We start from the raw sequence: 21,863 nt of genomic DNA, 5'->3' as shown, positions 1-21,863 counted from the left end.
AAGTCAGTGAGGGTCCAAGTGGTGTGGAAATGTATCCCTGTCACAGGGAGCCACAAATGACTGAGGTCATACTTTTTAAATGTGTGTTATACCAGGGATATGCATGTCATTTGGGGAGATATCAGTTTTATAATGAGTAAGACTATAAATGGATTTAGAACTTGATTCTTCCATTTATTAGCTGTGTGATCTTAAATGTATTACCTATTGGTTTTTACTCTCAGTTTCCTCATCTGGTAAATGGGAATATTAGTATCTATCTCATCCCTACTTCATAGAACTATCATGAAGATTAAAAGACAACTAAGATACAGAAAGCATTTAGCCCAGTAGCTGTCACAGATTAAGAAATTAAAGAAAGGAGGGTATAGCTCAGTGGTAGAGCACATGCTTAGCATGCACGAGGTCTTGGGTTCAATCCCCAGTACTTCTGTTAAAAATTTTTTTAAATAAAAATTTTTAAATGAATAAACCTAATTACCCCCCTCCACACACAAAAGTTTAACACACACACACACACACACACACACACACACACACACACACAAAGATATTAATCAATATAACTGCTGTATCAGTCAGGATGCTTTAAGTTGCAAATGACTGAAACAAAACAGAATTTATTGGCCAACATAATTATAATCAAACAGTGCCTTAGCACTCAATCTCTCTATCTACAATTTTACCTGGACTCCAAAGGATGGGTAGTGTCTGAATAAGAATTAATAAACACCAAACTCTTAAATATGACATGGTTCCAAGCACTCTGTGTGGATTATCTCATTTAATCGTCACAACACCCAACAAGGTAGGTAGTATAATCATCCCATTTTACAAACGAGGAAACTAGGGCACTAGGGTGGGTAACAGCTAGAAAATGGCAGAAATGGAGATTGAACCCACTCTCTTACTCCAAAGCCTTTGTGCTGAACAATTGCGCAGACTTCCTCTGAAGACATGAATAGGTGAAGATAAGAAGAGTTTCAAATAAGAAAAAAAAAAGTGTTATGAAATTTTTGGTTTCTGATGTTACTGATGAAGTCAATGAAAATTGTGGGTTCATTTAGCTTTGTACCAACAGCATCTAACTAGCAGGCACACAGACAGCAACTAATGTTTGACAAGTGAATTAATTCATCATTAGTTTTCTCCTTAACCCTCTGCATTCTCCAGGAGTGCTTACTTATTTTAGCATTTTCATTTGTGAATTACCCAGCTCTTCCCAAAGTATCAGCCAGTAAACTTATGCACATAGTCATTTCATTTTTGAAAAATCAAGAGAACTCATAGTAAGCATCCTAATATAAAAGGTCGCAGAGGATTTTCTGTCCCTGAACGGTTCCCAGGAAAGCAATCATTTACACTTTCTCTGGCGCCATCTTGTGGCAGAAACTAATCGAGAGTGCCGATGCTTCAGGGAGTTAAGAGAGGCGAAACGCTCTGAATGTACTTTCTATGTTGTACACCAACGGAACACACACACAAACACACACATACTTACAGATTATACTTTCCCCTCTCCTCTGCATGTTACTCTAATCAGTGCCTGCGTCAGAAGTTGTAAAATATTATGTAAGCTGGGTTTCCCTAAGTTCCTCTGGGCTGTGATTTACCTCATCAGTTTGAATTTCCTCCCCCTCTTATTCCTAGAGACTTAACAAAAACCTCTGAAAATGCCTTTGCGTGTTTTGGGGAAATATGTGTCACGTGTGTTATCTGGCAAGACTGCTCTCCCTGTCTCTCTCTCTCTCTCTCTTCATCCCCACACCCTCTCCTATCCTCAGGATCAAGGTTCTGATTTCCTTAAGAAGTTCCAGCTGCAGGAAGTTCTCTTTGGGAGAGGGAAGTATATCCACTCTTCTTTCACTTTGCCTTTACTTAAAAGGCCCCGTAAAGCAGTTCTGCTTCTTCAACGTCTTGCAGAGGTTTCGTTTGCTCTCGAGTGACAAGGGTCTTTTAGCTTTTCCCCCTACACCGTGGGACTCTGACGTGCGACCGCTGGAAAGAAACAAGCTCAGAAGGTAAATGCAAGTGCCAGATTCCACCTTGCCCTGAACCAGGTGTCCTGCTCTATCAGCTAGATAAACAGGCTCAGATAGTTCCGGCTTGAGCTGGAACCTGCATTATATTTCCATGACATTGAAGAATCAGTGATAAAAGTATTAATAATAATGGCTGACTTTCATTTAATGCTTAGTAGGTACTAAATACATTGCTGAGTGCATTACAGGCAGAATCTTAATTTTCACAAGTCCCCTAGGAAGGACGTAATGTGATCATCTTCCCTTTACAGATAAGAACACTGAGGGGTAGAGCAGTTACATGCTTCGAGAGACACTGTAGCTTTGAGAGAATCTGTTTGCTGCAGTGGTTTGAGCCAGAAGACGGCAGTTCCAATGCTGGCGCTACCACTTTCATATTGGGTGACTTTTGGTGAGCTGCTTAACCTCTCTGTGCCTCAGTTTCCTAATCTATAGGGATAATAATTCCTGCTTCAGCAGGATATTGTGAGTGTTGACTGTGTTAATGGTCCTTGGCATGTATTAAGTGCTATGTAAGTACTTTTACAAAAAGAAGTGAAGCCGGGGTTGCTTCAGGCTGCTATATGGTCTCCTAATGGATACTGTTAGGAAATAGATCCTAATAACACATTCCACTGGGGTGAATTTCTCCTTTGCGCGGCAGAATCATCTAAGGAGCTTTTAAAACTACTGATCCTGATTCAGCAGGTCTAGGGCAAAGACCAGGCATCTTTATCTTTCTAAAGCTTCAGAAGATGTTAATATGTAGCCAGAACTGCCGGTCACTGCCAGAGGACTTACAAGTCAACAAAGTGCTTTCCCATCATAAAATAATATTACTGTCATCTGTAAAATAGGAATGGTTGACAAGTTGACTTCTCACTCTCCTTCTAGGTCACGTAAAAGATGAAATCCATCCACACGAAAGTTTTTCTTGAGTACCAACTAAGTGTTAAAACTGCCCCAAGAGCTGGGGCTGTCGTCGTGAGAGAGGGGGGCTGCCTGACCTCCCAGTGTCCAGTCTTCCTGGGCTGAGGTATACTGTACTTACCTACTCAGACTTGCCCAAGGTCACACAGCTGTCAAGTGGCTGGTCAAGGTTCAGATCTACTTCTTTTTGATTTCAAAGTTCATGCTTTCCATCACATCAGGGTTCTGGCAGGAAAACGTAGAGTGTTCAAGTGGAGAATGGAAGACGATTTAACAAGAGATTTACCCAGGCATGGAGTGTTAAAGAAAACCCAGCAAGGAATGCTGCTGGGTCCCAATTCTGGCAACAGCCCGGTGGCATTACCACACCTACATCTGAAAGGGTGTGGCTGGTAGAGAGTACCTGTATCTCTGAGGGGACTGTCGAACAGGAGTTGTGCCCTTTGGTAGAGGACCAACCCGCAGCCACCCCACAGAGAGGGATGTAGAATAAAGACCCTAATCTCACATTCTTTTCCTTTTTAGATCCAATCAGTGCTTTCTGTTGGCCAAATCCAACTAGAAACTAGAGGATAAGGGAGACTGGGTGATACAGTCTCCCTTAGAGGTCTGCTTTGGGGTCACAGAGAAGGGTGCAGAGGATTGAAAGTGGATCTGAAGGGGCAAAAGAAAAATGCCCAGTACCCTAGAGTTTCGCAGACTTTCCTCACTCAAATGTTACCTTCATGAATTCATCATATCCTATGTGTACTCTACACTCCCCTGTGCTTACTATTTTTTTTAAATGCCCTCACTCTTACACACCTTACTAAACGAATTAATAGTAATAAGGACTGATAAATGTATTAATAGTAATTAAGGTAATATGCAGCTACCTTAACTAGAAGAAAACCATTAAAAATACAATGAAAAGAAATCAAGTTTACTGAAATTTAAAAAATTAAAATTAAATAATATTATAAAATCATTATTTTATGAGGTCAGGTACATATTGGCCCCAACCTGCCTGTCCAGTGTGCTCTCCCCAACCCTTGCCCAATGCATTTATCCCTCTAGTTCAGCCATACTGGTGTTTTGGCCTCTTAAAACCAGCCATACTCCCACCCACCACAGTGCCTTTGCATAGGTTATTCCTTCAGCATAGATCAGTGAGAGGACACACTCAAAAATGCTAAGGAACCTGAATAATACAACAATGACAGGCCCATCAGGTAAAAACTAGAGGAGCTAGGTTTTCCTGAAAATGAGTCTAGACTTGCACTGATATCACTAAATATTTTGTCATTGGTCTGGATATCCAGGTTCCTGGACTGGCATCAAAGTTTAATTCTATGATCTTAGATCACATATTTAACAGATATATGACTTAGTTTCTCCATCTGTAAAAGAAAAAAAAATTAGCACAGAAGCAGCAAACATGTAGGCACATATGCCAGCATCTCTCCACTCCCAAAACTCTCAAAAGGGAAAAAAATTACTGTCAAGAATATGATAGCTGTACTAAATCAGCTACTGAAATTGCTGAATACAGTTCATGGTTGTATTTGTTCTATGACAAGGGAATATTGCAAAATTTTCTTCCAAACACCCACCTCTACCAAAGCCAAATGCTTTGTCCCCCACCAAATATCTTAGTCATGCTACATTTATTTATAGTTCTTCTTTGCCCCCCCAAAAAACCCAAAAAAAATCCAGCATACAGATTTATGAATAAATAGGATAATAAATGAGGAGGAAGTATGATCACTTTAGACACTGTTTAAATCCATTATTCTTTCTTTTTTCAATAGTGACTTCTACTTTTTTGGAGGTGTACAACCTCCTCCTCTACTCTCAGACACGTGGGAGGAGTTGGCCCCATGTAAGTGTCATTCCTCTGGCTACAGTGATGGTCAGGAAGGTCAGAACTGAGGAGACACAGCTGGGGACTCCTGCTTACAATTGTGCCCTTTCTTACTGGACTTAAACTGGGAGGATGCACCGATATCTTGAGTAATCTCCTGTTCTATGTCCTGAAGAAAACAGGTCTGCACAATCTGTACAATCTAACCTCTTTCATTCTTCTTTTTTAATTGAAGTACAGTCAGTTACAATATACAATGGAATACTACTCAGCCATAAAAAGAATAAAATAATGCCATTTGCAGCAACATGGGTGGACCTAGAGATAGCCATTCTAAGTGAAGTAAGTCAGAAAGAGAGAGAAAAATACCATATGATATCACTCATACGTGGAATCTTAAAAAAAGAAAAAAGACAACATGAAATCATCTACAAAACAGAAATAGACACGCAGACATAGCAAAGAATATAACCTCTTTCTGACGTCTAGTTGACATCAGCTAATTAGGAGGACCATCAGGAGATTAAGAAAGGCAGAAAAGGGAGGCTGGGCTATTATTCCCCCAACTCCTCCTCTCTGGGGTTTCTGCAGACTGGCTGTGTTCCTTTACTGAAGGTCACAGGTCCTGTAAGACAAGCCCTCTCTAAGTTTTGATAACCTATCTCTTCTCCCAGTTTGCTCTTTGAAATATCACCCATTTAGTACCCTTTCCTTAGATTACCCACTTTGAGTGCCAAATGTTTCTTATCTTTGACCCTGACTAAAACAGGGTAACAGGCTGGAGCTGCTCACAGCTTTTGAATCATCTTTTTTGGGTCTGAGAGTAAGACCGATATGAAGGAGAGCAGAGCCAAAGGAGGTAGAAGGATTGAGTCCTGGCCCCAGTGGCTGACTGCCTGACTCCAGCCACCTTAAGCTGTTAAACGCACTGATTTTTTCCAGTTAGATGAGCCAGTATCTTTCCTTTCCCTCCCTCCCTTTCTTCCTTTCTTTCTCTCTCTCTCTTTCTCTCTCTTTTTTTCTTTCACCTAAAACATTCTGAGTTGGTGTTTCAATTGTTTGAAACAGAAAGTCTTAATTAAGGTGTAACTAAACATTTGGCTCCAAAGAGAAGACGTGTGGATCTCTGATCCTAAAGACCTACATTTGACCTAAATACAGAACTATCTTCCAGTTCGTCTCCATGAGGCTGTATCCTACAGCAGATCTGATTTTTAGATTTCTCTGAGATTCTGTTTCCCTTACATAGTGCGTGTATCCTTACACTATTCACTGCCTTTACTCAAGTTAGCATGAGTGAGTCTCTGTTCCTTGGAGTAAAGTGAACATAATAAAATAGTTCTCATTCACAGATAAGAAAATGGAGGCCAAGATAAATGAAGAAACCTCATCTAAGTGAGAGGTAATGTCTAATCTGGACTTGGCAGGCAGGCAGGGGATCGGGTATGGAAGAGCACCCTGGCTCGACCATCTTAAGACTGAGCAGGGAAACCAGTTGTACTGGTGAGATAAGGTGAGAGGCCGAATTATATGAGAGAAATGATTGAAAGACAAACAGGATGACAGATCTTGGTGACTAATCTAGACTGTGGAAAGGCCAGGAGAAAGTAGTCAATGGGGACCGTCTGAATTTCTGACTTGAGAGGGGAGGGTGAGGAGTGTGCCAATGAATGGGGACAATGATGCACAAGAGAGCCAAGGAGTAGATTGGTTTTACTCCAGTTTGGGGTGGTCGGATAGGAAGCTGTGATGTGGTGAATTCAAGATGAAGATGTGCAACACACAATTCACATTATAGGTTTTAGAAAGGGACCAACGAGGGTCAAGTCTATTGACCTTGGATATGGGCGAACTCAGCCCAGGTGGTGAGGGAGAAGGCCGGGGAGAGGGTCCTGGAGGTTCCCGGCATCTAGGAAGGGGTCTCCAAGCTTCTCACCGAGCCTGGCGCCGCGCACGTGCTCTGCGGCCCACCTCCCCGGCGCCCAGGCACCCTCTGCTCCGGGCGCGCCCTCCCCCAGGCCCCGCCCCTTTGGGCGGGGCGCGCAGCGTGGCGGCGAAGTCACCCGGAAGAAGTCGGGTAGGCACGGACCTGGAGCGGCCCCGCGGAGTCGGGCGTGGGGACCAGGGGGCGAGGGCAGGAGGGATGGCCGGATGTCCCGGCCTGCAGCCCTGAGCGCGGCGGCGGCGGCGGCTGCGGCGGCGCTGGTGGCCGTCTTGCTCCTGCTGCGGTCTGAGGACGCGGGGCCGGGGGCCGGCTCCAGGTAGCCCCTCCGCGCAGGGAACCCAGCTGGGCCCCGCACCCCTGTGGGCAGAGGAGAGAGGGGTCGGAATCGGGGATACAGTGGGGTGAACGAGGTCTCTAGGTACCAGCAGTTTGTGGCACCTGGCGCATTCCCTGTTCCAGCCCCTTCCAAGCTGTGGGTTTGCTCAGGTGCGGGGAACCGCCAGGGTGCCCCGCCCTGCCGGTGACTCTGCACTTTCCCGTGGACCCATACTGCTAAGAATACCAGTATCTTCCTCCAGAACAAATAAACAACCCTTGTTCTCGGGGTAAGCATGGCCATCCTTTAAACATCCTGAGACCAGCACCTGTCAATGTTATTTCTGCAGCATGGCCGAGTCAGAGGCGCTGCCGAATCTTCGGGAAAACTTCAGGAAGCAGAATAAATCTGTCTTTATTCTGGGCGCCAGCGGAGAAACCGGCAGAGTGCTCTTGAAAGAGATCCTGGAACAGAACCTGTTTTCCAAAGTCACGCTCATTAGCCGCAGGAAGCTCGCCTTTGACGAGGAAGCTTATAAAAACGTGGTGGGTATTTGAGCTGGAACTCAAAAATACACCCGCAGTGATTCTGCAGGGTGAGCATATTTTATGCTACAGGGATGAACATTGCCCTGCCAGTGGTGGAGGCGGCCAGAGGTGTTCAGAATGTGGCCATGACTGATTACTGAGAGCTTTGAGTCCTGGATTGTTGGTCCAGCTCGACCTCCCCCTCACTGCCAGGCATTGGACAAAGCCTTTCTCTAATCTAGATCCCTATAAGGTGGGGCCTACCGGAAGTCGGAGAAGAGCATTGCTTCAGGGTCATTCAAGCTAGATTCTAGAGATAGCCCTGTGACCTTGGGCAACTTCCCCCATGACATTATTTATTTCCTCTACTGGGCATGCCACACTAATGTCAGTGAATCAGAAAATGCTTTGCGGAGCAGGAAAGGTCTATGCCCTAAAAGGTGGGGTTACTCACCTGCAAAAATTTCCCCTGCCTGACTTCTCAGGGCTGCAGGCTATGTCTGCGAGCGGAATGGTCCCTTTACTGTCACTTGCACGTTGGTGGTTAACCCACTGATAGACCAGACTTCAGTCTGGTGCTAATCCCCTGTATATTTGAAGCCTGAGCTTCCTGGAGATTCCTTTCTCCCTGTAAACTGAGTTATTTCTGAACTGCAGTCAATTAAACTATAGTGTAATCCTGAGACCCCACAACTCCGGAGCTTGGTCCTACAGGTTTCACAGGTGAAACATTTCAGATAACAAATGATCTCACAAATAAATGTTCTTGACTTCTGCAGGAACATGTTCAGGTCATTTTGCATATGTCTTTGGTCCCTCAGGACTTTTCTGTTCAAACCTGATGTCTTTGGTCAGGCGTAGGCAGGTTATCTGTGGTCTTCATCGTCTGGCTTCATGGGACGTGCCAGGTACTTCTGGTAATTAGAGACTGAAATCGAGTTTTGCCTTTGATAGTTGAATTTTGGTGGCACCTCTTTTGGTCCAGCACTTTTTGCAAACATACTTTTCTTCAGCATGATGGATGGTGCCAGGAAAATGCTTTTGAAAGAGTTGATGGTAGGGAGAGATGGCAGCATTTTATTTGAGCTCCTGGATGATAAGAACTTCTCACACTTTTCTTTTTTGAAGTTTCACAACAAACAAGAGGTTAGAGGGAGGTTCTTAAATTTCTGTGCGCATGAGAATTACTGAGGCTGTTTATTAAGTGCAGTTTCTGATTCAGAGTCTTTATTTTTATTTCTTATTTTTATTTTTATTTTTTATTTTTTACATTATACAATAGTAAATAATAAAATGTTATTTTATTTTTATTCAGAAGCCTTTTTATTAAGCACCTGCTGGCTGATTCTAATTGGGTGGTTCATGGTTTAGTCTGAAGGAAAGATTATCACTCACAAATGATGGAAGAAACTGAGGTGTATGTTAAATAACTTGGCCAAAATCAACATGCCAAGTAAGTACAAGGCCCACGACACAAACGTAGGCTTTTGAGCTTCCAAACACCATTTCCTTCCCCCACATTATACCTCATTGGTATTTCTCCTGGTCATAGAGACACAGGTCTTTTATTTTTCCAGAGAGAAAATTATAATTGAACTTGACTTTAGCGATCATCACCCTTAGTCCAATTGTTGTGTATTGTGGATGGATAAGTACATTGTTGATGTTGAATTCAGATTCATTGCTTTTTCGTGGGAGAAAATGAGCTTGAAAAATTTGATGTTAAGTGAGCAGACTCTTTAGTGATGTACCATAAATTTACTCTTTAACTCTGGAGGGGCATTTTTGTCTGTTTTTTGTTTTGTTTAATTTTAATAACATCAAGTCATATACGGCTGTTTTCCTTTTTGTCTAGAATCAAGAAGTGGTGGACTTTGAAAAGTTGGATGACTACTCTTCTGCCTTTCAAGGTCATGATGTTGGATTCTGTTGCCTGGGTACCACCAGAAAAAAAGCTGGGGTGGTAAGGAAGAAATAGACCCTCTTCCCTTTTTTCTGATCAGTAATGTCAAAGATTCCTTTTCTGCTCACTCTTTGCTTTACACTTGCTGTGCTTAAATGTAAATTGTTCTTATCGCATTCTATCTCACTTGAGTGATTTGCTTTAACCTATTTTCATGCCAAGCTTTAAACTTCTGGGATAGAACATCAGAACAGAGGCATGATTCAGCTCATCTCCAGTGATGACTCAGCCTCTAGCAATGATGCAACCCCAGCAGTGATTCAGCTTTAACTGACGCAGAGCTGTTCTAACACACATCTTAGTTTCTTTTTAATGGTGTTCTAAATGGTGTGTCGGCCTCTGTCCAGAAGTCAAACTTTACTCTATAGTTAGAAATCAGAGCTTACTACGTAGATCCTGGGAAATTCTTACTATGTACATCTTAATTTAATTTATACCTTGATGATAGTTTATCCCTCTGGCAGAATTTCCTTGTTGGAGTTAATGATGTCTGTTGAACACCTAGGACCACGATGCTGCCGTGGGGGCTTACCATAGGTTTCTAAACAGGCCCATGCATCAGAATCCTTAGGAGAGGGCATGGTTAAGAACTATTGGTTTATACCAACCAAGGAGTTAGGCTCAGATGTATTTCTCTGGGCCCCCTGGTGCTCCAAAGAATAATTCTATGTATGCTTTCAGTAGGGATGCATTTCCGAATCCTCTGTAGTTCTACCATATGCCCTTGGAAACACATCTGGGTTTTGAGCTCTGTGCTGGGAAGTGTGGATTATCCTGGGAGAAGCTTAACTCTCCCAGAAATCGGCACATTCTCTCTCCTAGAGAGCAAGGGTCATGTTCCCACTGAGCAGCCAGTACAGTCTTTTCTGTCCCAGGGACAGTCACAAGCAGTGTGCCCTCCAAAAGCACTGGAAAATGTTTGTCCTAGTACACTGCGGGTCGCACTGTCTCAAGTGCCAACCTGACTTTGATGGTGACTCAGCAGAATGAAAAACACTGCATTAGGCATAGAGCTGTTGATTTTCATGACAGAAGGCAAATCTCATTATAGGGCGCTCCAGGGGAAAGTCTAAATGGCTTTGTTGCATTCAAATTGTGTCATGCAATTTTAATAGGAGAAATTGAGTGTTTTTCCTGTCCAGAATTCTTTTTTAGCTGGAGTTGCTTCCCTTCCCCCTTAGGCTACCCCATACCTTTTGTTCTCCAAAATCAATTTGAAAAGATAAAAGTAATTAATGAGTAAGCAGGAGAAAAGACTGGTAGACCAAGTAGAACCTCAGAAATGAGTTAAGGCTTAAATGGTTTAAGGGGATGGTGACAGAAAATAAGCTGACATTGCCTCCAGAAAGTCTTTTTTTTTTTTTAATTTAAATTCATTTAGATTGGATGTAGTATGTAGTTTGGAGGTTGTAATAACTTTAGGCAGTTTAAAAGAGGTGACAATTCACAAATGGCTAGGTAATAATAGTTGTTTGACGAGAAGTTGTGGATTTCCAAATTCAGTCCACCTGGTGTTCAGGTCAGCGGCCTTCTCTGTAAAAAAAAAAAAAAAAAAAAAATAGAGAGCGTCAGACAGATATTGCAAAACTAGTGGCAAGCCTCGAGTGTCATTCTGTAGCTGTCAGCCTACATTTTGCTTTAGCAATCTGAGTTTCCAAGAGAGAAACTTCAAGGAATTCAGGATTTCTATCTCAGTGTTAACATCCTCTGAGTAGCGCACTGATTTCTCTATGATCTTCAGTGTATTAGCTTGTTAGTGCTACTATAACAAAAAAACATAATCAAGGTGGCTCACACAACAGAAATTTGCTGTCTCATAGTCCCGAAGTCTGGAAATCTGAGATCGAGGTGTCGACAGCGTTGGTTCCCTCTGAGGGCCGTGAGGGAAGGCTCTTTCCCAGGCTTCTCTCCTTGACTTGTAGATGGCTGCCTTCTGCCTGTGTCTCTCTTCACATGGTGTTTTTTCCTATGTGCCTGTGGCTAGGTCCAAATTTCTCCTTATTATAACAACAGTAGACAAATTGGATTCAGAACCACCCTACTTGTCATGACCTCATCTTAACTAAGTACGTCTACAAATAAGGTCACAGTCTGAGGTACTAGAGGTTAGGACTTCAGCATGTGAATCTGGCAGGGGGAGAGGGAGGACACTGCAGCCCACGGTATTCACTCTGCCCAGATTTCTGTTGACACTGGTGCTAGGAGTAGGTCTGTTAGCTTTCTTCAGCCGTTTGGAAACCCATTTCCTTCAGCAGTAGCTGGTTAGTGCTGCTCCTGTTTTCACATTCACGAGCCATCGCTGTCTAATCAAGGCAGTGGCTTCGTGACTTGGTCTTAATCCAGATGTGCTGGATCAGGCTCCTTGAGAGAGTCTGATGCAGCCCATCCTCCTCTTCTTGCTGGACCTGCCTTCAGGAGGCGCTGGGCTGTATTAGTCCTCCTCACCTGCTGGTTTTCAGGTCCTTCAGGTTGTCCCAGGTGGCCTTCACCTTGCTTTGGTAACGTATGTGCTAGTGAAGGTTGAAATACCCTCTGAAAACCAGATCTACATTGGCCTTGAGGGAAAAGCAAAAACTCACAGAGACCCCCAAGAAGGGTGCTTTCCCCTTATTAAGAGAAGGGTTTGGTTAGTGAGTTTAAGGGGGTATGATGTGGTTTCACCTTTTTCTTTGTCTCCTCACCCAGTAGGCACAGGCTCCAGAAATCCAGGCTCTCAGATTCTGTTGAATGGACGATGCTGATAATGTGATTCGTGCAGCCATGGTGACATTTATCAGGCCTGCATAGAGTCTCATGGCTTCTGGTTCTGATATACTCTTTGAATCCAGATGTTCACAAACTATAGCCCACCTATTTTTGTACAGCCCTTGAGCTAAGAATGTTTTTATGTTTTTAAATGGTTAAAAAAGTTCAAAAGTGGAGGGGGGAAGGTATAGCTCAGTGGTAGAGTGTGTGCTTAGCATGCACGAAGTTCTGGGTTCAATCCCAGGTACCTCCGTTAAAAATTAAAAAATTAAAAAACCTAACCCCCCCCCCCAAACAAACAAACAAAAGGTAAAAAAATTTGAAAGTGGAATAATACGCCATGACATGTGAGACTATAAGAACATCAAATTTCGGTAGCCATAAATAAAGTTTTACTGGAACAGTCTCATTATTTTATGTATTATTAATGGCTGCATTTGTGCTGTGATGGCAGAGCTGTGTAATTGCAGTGGAGACCTGCAAAGCTGCAAATATTTACTGTCTCATCTTTTATAGGGAAAGTTTGCTGTTCCCTGTTGTCCGCTCTGCTGTTTTTACATGATGTCTAGGAGGGGGTTTTGTAAAGTGGTGAGGTCCTGGATGGTTCAAGGAACCCAGATCGTAAGCTTTGTTTGGATACCAAGTGACTGTGGGACGTTGGGTATGCCGGTTCCCTCCTATGGGCCGCTGTCTCCTTGTCTGTACTGAGAGGGAGGTGACCACTGAATCCCTGGCCTGCAGAATTCTTTGACTTTCAAAGCACAGAGAAAAGAATACCCCAAATGGAAAAATTGTGTGAGAACACAGAGATGGACTCAGGAGTCTTCTGTATCTGTATGACTTTGTTTTGCTATCCAGAGCTCTTGCTCTAACCAAGATCTTGGTTCCAGCTCTGTACCTCAAATATAGACATGCCCTCCAGGACACAAACAAAGGAGGTCTCAGGTCAGACCGTTTGTTATTCGTCAGCCCCTCTGTTTTCTAGTCTAATTTATGGGGTTGGATTGAAAAGGGATTGAAGGAGGAAGAAATGGAAGCAGAAATATTGCCAAGTGGGACCCTTTGTGGAATGACAGATTCTCCCTTCCTGGAAAAGGGCCCTCTTGACCTTGAGTCATTCCTGCGTGATTGCTTGTCATGTCAGTCAGTGCTGAGCTACCTCATCAGGATGAGTTGTTCTTCGGCCACCGTGTTCCCACTTTTCAGGCAATGGTAAAGAAGGTTAGAAGGAATGCTTAGTAGCTTTGGATTTTCATGAGACTTAAAATATAGAGTAATTGGAGAATTTGTCTCCATAGGTGTTTGTGGAGCCCATGAAGTATCTCTGCTGAGTCGTGTTAGTGTATCGTGTTCACTCTTTTGAGCAGGTGCTGGGAATGGAAATTTACAGTGGGAATTTACTTAATCAATTCCTTTTTCTGGAAGGAACTCTGATTCCTGTCTTAGAGTAGAACACACCGACTGTGGATTCAGAAAGACACAGTAACATAAGGGACTTAATGCTCCCAGGAGAGTGGCTTTTCTCCTGCCATATGGTTGAGGAAACTAAATACAGTTTTTCTGAAAATAGTATGTCTAGGATATGGGGTAGCTTCTTGTTTGTTTTCCCATTTTTTAAAAAAAATTTGAGCTGTTAGAGAACAAGCAAGGGTGTTGATAATAAGGTTTTAAAGATGCTTAGCAAGTTAGTTCCCTTCTACCTATAAATGAAATCTTCCTCACTCGAGAGAAAATTGGTGTGTATCCCTATCTCTGAGCCAGTCACCAGGATCCCCGTTTAAGTTTGGCTTCTAAGTCCTTGAAAGCCGTTGACCCCTTTGCTTTTGAGTTTCATTCATCAGCTGAAAGGCCATGCCATCAGGGTGGGGGAAGTGAAATTCAAAATTTGTCGGCTTGGAAAACTGTGTATTTATAATCAGCTTGAGGGCTCAGAGGATTTGTGAAATCGTTTCGGATTAACAGCCATTGATTGCTCATAAAACAATATTTAGCTTTGTCCAGAGAACAGCAGTGGGGAAAGGTACGGGCACCTTGTCACCAGGGCCCATTGAGCAGGGCTGATGGGCTAAGTGTGGGGGGCTCTGCGGCGGCGTGGGTGCTCGTCCTGCAAGGAGCCGTTGTCAGCCCTTCTCGAGGCTGGTGAAAGGAAGGACGCCAGGCTCTGATGGCTGGGGTGGTATTGATGTGCCTTCGCTGACTAACCAGATTGAAAAAGTCCCATGGTATTTATGTCACTTTAATTTTCATCCAACAATTGGAGACGACAGCACTCTATTAAGGAGAGGTTGATCCAAAACTAAAGCCAAATAAATTGGGGTCTCAGTTTAATCAAATTATCCCTTGACTGGCCCTGGATTAAGTGAGAGGGATGGCGTCGGTCTCAAGCCTTGTGATTGGCGGAATCTTTCCCTTATTTTTAAAGACGTGGATGAAAGCAGCAGCATTTTAACAGAGACGACGCTAATAATCCTTCCAAGAAATAGTGCTCAAACGGCAGCAGCAACAAAAAGTTTATTTCCCCTAGTCAACGATGTCATTTTATTGGGAATAACAAACCTGGTATCAAAATCAGAGTTCTGGTGAATTGGAGTGAGGGGAAGCAAATAGATGTGGAAGAGAAATTGAATGTTTTAGAATTTTTCGATGTCGTTTTTGGTTGTTTTTCTTGGCACGCTTTCAGCACATGTAAACTCTCAATTCGGAGAACGGCTCTCAGGAGAATCACATCCCTCACTCAGGATGTGCTGGGTATTTAAATTGGTTTGCTTCACACTGATTTCAAAAAGCAATGATGTGAGTTTGAATCAGTGTGTAGGACAGGTGGGCCAGTCAGTTTTTAGGACTGAGTGTCAAAGTATACAAGGCAAAAGGGGATGGGGATAGTCCATGGGTAAGAGTTAAGTTAACCGTACCTAAAAAAGGCAGAAAAACCGCACCGCCCTGCAGGTCGTGGGCATAGTTAAAAATGCACTGCAAGTGATGAGAAGGGAGGATGGGAGAGGCTTTTGAGGTAACGGTGATGTTCTGTTTCTGGATCGGGGGACTGGTGGCCAAGGATGTCCAGTTTATGAATATCCATCCAGCTCTAGACTTACACTATGTTTATGCTTCTTTTATGATCTACTTCAGTACAAAGTTTGAAAAGTTTGCTTGGGCCCCTTATTTTGGAATTGAATTCTGTATTCGTTTCCTCTTGCTGCTGTAACAAATTGCCTCAAATTTAGTGTGTAAAACAACATACATTTATTATCTTACAGTTCTACAGGTTAGCAGTCCAATGTGGATTTCGCTGAGATAAAATCAAGGTGTTGACAGGGCTGAGCTCCCTTCTGCAGGCTCTAGGGGAGAATCCAGTTCTGGCTTCTAGAGACCACTTGCATTCCTTGGTTCTTCTTCCATCTTTAAGGCCAGCAATGGGGGATCAAGTGCTCCCCACAGTGCAAAACTCTGACCTCCACTTCTGCTTCCCTTTTCCACATTTTTAATGACTCCTCTGATTACCGTGGGCTTATTTGGATAATACAGAATAACTTTTTTCAAGGTCAGCTGATTAGCAGCCTTTGTTCCACCCGCAACTTTAGTTCCCCTTGGCCACGTAGCCTCCAACACATTCTCAGGTCCGGGGCTTAGGACATGGACATCTTTGAGGGGCCATGAATCTGCCTCCCACAGTTATGAATTAGTCATATCATTAGCTGGAGATGGTGTGAGGTAAAAAGGAACGTGGGGACAGTGGGGAGCAGTGCTCAGAGAGCCAGAAATTTGCTCTCTGTTCTCAACTCTCTCACTTATTTACCCACTAGTTCTCAGATCGCTGAACCTTGTGTTCACATCTCCACAATGAGAGGGTTGGATGTGTTATTTCCTAGATGCCTTCTGACATTTGTGAAAGATACGGATGTCCATACAAAATAAAACATTTAGGGTCAATAACTACCATAGGGCAGATTTTTAATTAAAAAAAATCAGTGGGGCAGTATTCTAGTCTTCAGATTTGGAATCTGCATTTTATGAAACCTCATGATGTAAGTGTGGGTCCCAGTGAAGCTCAGCATCAGTAGGCTTTAGACTTCTCTTCAGCTGTCCCGCGTGTGAGGACACCAGAGTCTGAGGACCCAGGAATCTGTGACTACCTGGAATTCTCTTCTCTGGGTACAGGCACGGGTCCTTCAATTAGCCCCAGAAATGAGTCTGTCTTCTCTTGTTTGCCCTGTCCTCTCCCCTCCTCTTTTGACTACCACTTAGTTTTTTTTTTTTTTTTCTAATTGGATGTGTCTTTTCTCTGCTGCTGTCACTGGACATTTATTCGTTCCTTTAATATTTTTGGAGCACCTACCATGCGCTGGGTATGTACTAATGCTGAGATGTTTATTAAGAAAGACCCATCTGGGGACCGGAAAGGATAAATTGGGAGTTCGAGATTTGCAGATACTAACTACTATATATAAGATAAATAAATAATAAGGTCCTACTGTATAGCACAGGGAACTATATTCAATATCTTATAGTAACCGATAATGAAAAAGAATATGAAAGCAAATATATGTATGTATATGTATGACTGAAACATTGTGCTGTACACCAGAAGTTGACACAAGGTTGTAAACTGACTATACTTCAACAAAAAAGAATGCAAAAAAAAAAAAATTTGAACCAAAAAGAAAGACCCATCTGCTGCCTTCACTGGATTGAATCTAGACCAGAAGTCTCCAAACATTCTTGATTATACACCTATCAGTAAAAAAGAAAATCTGAGGGTACACTCTTTACTAACATGTAAAGTATATTGTAAAACATACACAAAAACTGGAAATTAAATAGGCTTTGTTCTTAAAGTGTCCGGATAGTGTTCTCGGCCACCCTTTAAGACCCTACCATGTGAGAGTTGACACTGAAAAAAACAGAGAACACAGAGAGAGGGTGGTAAGGTGGTGAAGCATTAAAGACAAAGAAATGTGTGACTAAAAATAGTTTCTCAGCCCAATCTTATCATGCCTTTTGCTCCTTGTGGATTTGCTTGGTGTCTGTGTTTCAGTGTCATTGCCCTTATTTTTCCATTGCATCCTGGCCTTGCTGCTAAAGCTGGTGCGTCTGTCCTGAGGATCAGGCTCAGAGTCTTTCCCAGGGTCTAAGCCTGACTTTCATGTTTTGCTTGGATGCATTTTCTTTCAACTGCCATCCCTCCACCTCCCCAGGACTCTTAACCTGCCACCCAAGCTGAGGAGTAATGTTTAAGATGAACTCACAGCTTTTTGGAAATAACTCACATCCTTTCCCCCCATCAGGAAGGATTTGTTCGTGTCGATCGAGATTACGTCCTGAAGTCTGCAGAGCTGGCAAAAGCTGGAGGGTGCAAACATTTCAACTTGCTGTCCTCTAAGGGAGCTGATAAGTCAAGCAGTTTTTTATACACTCAAGTCAAGGTTTGTGCATCTTTCTTTCATAGACCTTGGAGAACCCTGGCTAATTGGCAATACTAAATAATATAAAATGCTACATAATACAAAAATGCATTAAATGCATTATATTATGCATTTTTATAGCTGCAGGGACTACTCTTTTGCAGGGATATATTTAGTAAACAGGAGTGATTTGAAAGATAATTTCTAGTGCCTTTCCCTTAGTTATTTATCTAGTAATCATGAAATGAGGTGTCTCTGGTCTTGAAGATAAGCATGGAATCTAAGCATCAGAAGAGACTTTGGGAGTGATTCTTCAGCTTTTCCAGAGCAGATGATATGTTTTTATTGGATGTGGCTCAAGGAATTATAACCTGTTTTGGAGGGTTCCCTGAAGCCAGCCCCAAGTTTAGTAATATGCTAGAAGGTCTCTCAGGACTAGCCATATAGTCATCTTCACAGGTATGATTTATTACAATGAAAGGATATAAAGCAAAGTTAAGAAAGGGAAGAAGAAGTGCATGGAGAGAGGTCTGGAGGAAGCTAGGTACAAGCTTCCATGGGTACCTTCTTCTGCCAATTGAGCTGCACGTATTGAATTTCTCCAGCAATGAGCATCACCTACCAGAGAAATTCACCTGAGCTCAGGAGTCCAGGGTTTTAATGGGAGTCAGTTACATAGGCACCCTCAGTCTAGAAAAAAATTAGAGAGTTCCAGAAGGAAAGCAAGTGTTCAGCGTAAATCACCTTGTTTGTACAAGTAGTTTAGGCACAGGAGAGTACCCTTATCAGTTAGCTAATGAAATCGTCCTGAAATCTGAGTTCCCAGGCACAGGCCAAAGGACAACCTTGCAAGCAGACCTTTCTAAGAACAGCAGTTTCAGCCTGATAACTCTTGTATGCATGCTCCTAATGGAGACAAAACACATCTTTGTTAAAAGCTCTCTAAGAAATGTACTCACATAAAAAGGTATATATGAAGGTTCACAGAAGCATTATTCATAATAGCCAAATTGTGGAAACAACCCAGATATCCATCACCTGATGCATGGCTGAAAAAAATGTGGCATGTAGCTACAAAAGAAGAGTATTGATTCAACTATGAAGAGGAACGGCACGTGTTACAGCATGGATGAACCTTGAAAACGCTATGTTGAATGAGAGAGGCCAGTCACAAAAGGCCACAACTTACATGATTTCATTTATAGGAAGTATTCAGAATAGGCATATCTATAGAGATGGAAAGATGAGTACTTGGCTAGGGCTTGGGGGTGGGGTATAGGAGTGAGTGCTAATTGGTACAGGGTTTCTTTCTGGGTAATGAAATATTCTAAATTTAGATTGTGATGAAGGTGGGACAACTCTGTGAATATACTAAAAAATATTAATTTTAAAAATGTTTTAATAAAAGCTACCACAAATTATATGATGCAACATGTTAAGCCCAGATGGGTAGTACGAACAAGCCAAGGAGGAGGAGGACGGCAGGCTGGGTGGTTCGCAGACCTTTAGATGTATCCGTGGCCTGAGCTCCTCTGGCATTCCTATTTATAGAAATGCCTGGTGTGAAAATGCATGGATTGTTCAACAAATTTAGTTTGAAGCGTCATCTAAATGTAATCTCACTATCCCTTGAAACGTGGTGGGGTTTGTTAGGACCTGAGTAACATAGGGAGTCTGTGGGTCTCCTGACCCACTGGAGCTACCTGGAAACCAAAAAAGGTTAATGTGGACTGGCCTGCAGCATTGATTCTGGACTAACAGGAGTCTCTTCTTTTATGGCTGGACTCCTAGCATGTCACCCTCTGGACCTGCTTCAGTAGGTCCCATGAGAGGCTGGACTGACGACGCAGCCATTTACTTATGCAGCACATCTTTTTTACTCTCTGCTAAATGTCAGGATTAATTGATCTCTTCCTTAACTCGCCAGACTCTTTAGAATCTAAAATTCTAGATGAGGATATTTACAAGTATTGAGACCTGCAGAAAGATTGTCTTCAGAACCTCAGGTCCTTCCTGGTATTCTCTCTTAAGCATTTCAGCAAGTTGGTCTTGATTAAATACTAAAAATGTGTTTTTTGTTCCCAGGGAGAAGTGGAAGCTAGAGTTGAAGAATTAAAATTTGATCGTTACTCCATATTTAGGCCTGGGTAAGTATTCACACTGCCTAGGAATACCCCACTGCGGGTTATTCCCTAGAAGCTAGTTTTTTATTTGAAGAGGCTGACAGATAAGCTATCTAAGATATGAAAGAGGTTGGCTGGAGGTAGATCGCTTCTCTGAAGAACCCACCTTTTGTTTTTGAAGGAAGGGGTAGATGGCTGGGGGTGGGGGGCAGGTTCAGAACAGTCTGGAATTTCCTGGGAAGCTTTTGCTGCCTTCTTTTTGAAACATTCTTTGTGTCCAGATAAAACTGTGTGCCCAAATAAAATCCACTGTATAAATGTGTTTGGGCTGCCATCACAGAATAACACCACAGAGTGGGAGGGTAGAAGTCTAAGATCGGGGTGCCAGCGGGGTTAGTGTCTGGTGAGGCCTCCCGTCCTGGCATGTCAAAGACTGCCTTCTCTCTGTGTCCTCACGTGGTCGTTCTTCTCTGTGCGTGGAGAGAGGGAGAGAGCTCTCTGATACCTCTTCCTCTTCTGTAAGGACACCAGTCCTATCAGATTAGGTCCCATCCTTATGACCTAATTTAACCTTAATTACCTCCCTAAAGGCATTGTCTTCAAATACAGTCACACTGGGGGTTACAGCTTTAACATGAATTTGGAGGGACACAGTTCAATCCACAACATCCCATGTGGTCTGAATGCAATTTATTGTCTCTTCTTCCACTTTCCTTTTTTCTCTTTAGAGTTCTGTTATGTGATAGGCAAGAATCTCGCCCAGGTGAATGGTTGGTTAGGAAGTTCTTTGGCTCCTTACCAGACTCTTGGGCCAGTGGGCTCTCTGTGCCGGTGACGACTGTGGTTAGAGCGATGCTGAACAACGCAGTGAGACCCAGCGACCAGAAGAAGGAGCTGCTGGATAACAAGGCCATTCATGAGCTGGGGAAAGCTGATGGCTCTCTCAGGCCATGACCACCCTGAAGCAATGCTTTTTATTGTAAAACTCAACACCTACCACCTAATCGGTAATTTTGGGGTCTAAGAAAAGTCAGCATGCTTTAACTGTGGTTTCACTATTCTCAGCTGCCCAAATCCAGTCAAAAATGATTGTGCTCTGTTCTACATCAGCATTTTAGAGCCTGGTTGTGCATTTGTAAACATCACCCACTCTATTTCAAAAACAGAGATTCAGCAGCTCCCTGGTGGTCCAGTGTGTAGGATTTGCTGCAAAAATTGAGATTCACAGGCCTTAACTCAAACTCTTTTGAATCAGAATTTTGGGAGGTACAGCCACAGAAGTCTGTTGTTTTGTTTAAGCTTTTTTTTATGGTTCTGATGCCATTGGTGGGGAAGCCAGCTTTGAGACACTTGTCTGCAGAGTCACAGCAGCAATGCAAACCTTGTGTATCATGCAAATGAGTTCTGTCCTAAAATTGCTAACATTTATGTCTGAGTGACCCAGTGCCGACTGCTTGTGATTGTGTAAATGAACATTGTGCCTTACTACTCCTGTAGAAAATATAATAAAAAAGTTATTATGTAACTGAGCTTATACAATTCATAGGATAATTAAATAGAGGAATAAAAATAAATGAACAAGTCTTGAGTGCCCTTAGATTGTTAGAAAATGCCCAAGTATCAGTGGTAATATGCAGTATTTGGGCCAATGGGATGATAATAGCAGCTAATATTTATCAAGTACTTGCTAAGGGCAAGCTTTTACACATGCTGTCTATCCTTTAATCCTCCAAACAGTCCTGATAATTCTTAGAGGTGGTGCTATCATCCTGTTCCCCTTAGATGGGGAAACTGAGGCTTGCTGTGTTTAAGTGCCTCGCCTAAGGGCCCAAAGCTGAAGCCTGAGGCTGGGACATGGCAGAGCAGGATTCTAACCCACGTCAGCCTGATCCCACAGCTTGTATTTTAAACGACTCTGCAAGAGCATCCAGTATCTGCGTATTTCCACGAAGTTCCAGTTAATTGTTAATGGATCAGTATATGCTGTGTAATTTTTCCACTGGTCTAGAATCCTTATAATGATTAACTGCAAATCATTCGCATAGCCA

General features: G+C 42.8%; 1 protein-coding gene across 2 annotated transcripts; it reads left to right on the top strand.

Moving 5' to 3' along the window:
• Nucleotides 1-6,827: 6,827 nt before the first annotated feature.
• Nucleotides 6,828-21,340, top strand: HTATIP2 (HIV-1 Tat interactive protein 2). 2 transcript variants are annotated; one of them, XM_031459879.2, is made up of 6 exons: nt 6,828-6,871; nt 7,405-7,600; nt 9,438-9,545; nt 17,576-17,713; nt 19,778-19,839; nt 20,544-21,340. In XM_031459879.2, the coding sequence occupies exons 2-6, from the start codon at nt 7,406-7,408 to the stop codon at nt 20,767-20,769; spliced, it is 729 nt and encodes a 242-aa protein (XP_031315739.1). In that variant the 5' UTR covers nt 6,828-6,871; nt 7,405; the 3' UTR covers nt 20,770-21,340. The 2 variants fall into 2 exon arrangements, with proteins under 2 accessions (XP_031315739.1, XP_010985779.1); XM_010987477.3 differs by lacking the exon at nt 6,828-6,871 and adding an exon at nt 6,881-7,055.
• Nucleotides 21,341-21,863: the final 523 nt, after the last annotated feature.

This window comes from Camelus dromedarius, chromosome 12 (assembly GCF_036321535.1).
Source record: "Camelus dromedarius isolate mCamDro1 chromosome 12, mCamDro1.pat, whole genome shotgun sequence".
NCBI lineage: Eukaryota > Metazoa > Chordata > Mammalia > Artiodactyla > Camelidae > Camelus > Camelus dromedarius.
Note: the sequence above shows the minus strand (reverse complement) of the source record. Positions and strands in the feature narration are given on the sequence as shown.

Excerpts from the sequence above, each read along its gene's own strand:
- HTATIP2 (XM_010987477.3), top strand. The coding sequence starts at position 6,946 with ATGTCCCGGCCTGCAGCCCTGAGCGCGGCGGCGGCGGCGGCTGCGGCG. Across the intron at positions 9,546-17,575 it reads CCAGAAAAAAAGCTGGGGTG|GAAGGATTTGTTCGTGTCGA; the intron begins GTAAGGAAGAAA and ends TCCCCCCATCAG. Across the intron at positions 17,714-19,777 it reads TTTTATACACTCAAGTCAAG|GGAGAAGTGGAAGCTAGAGT; the intron begins GTTTGTGCATCT and ends TTTTGTTCCCAG.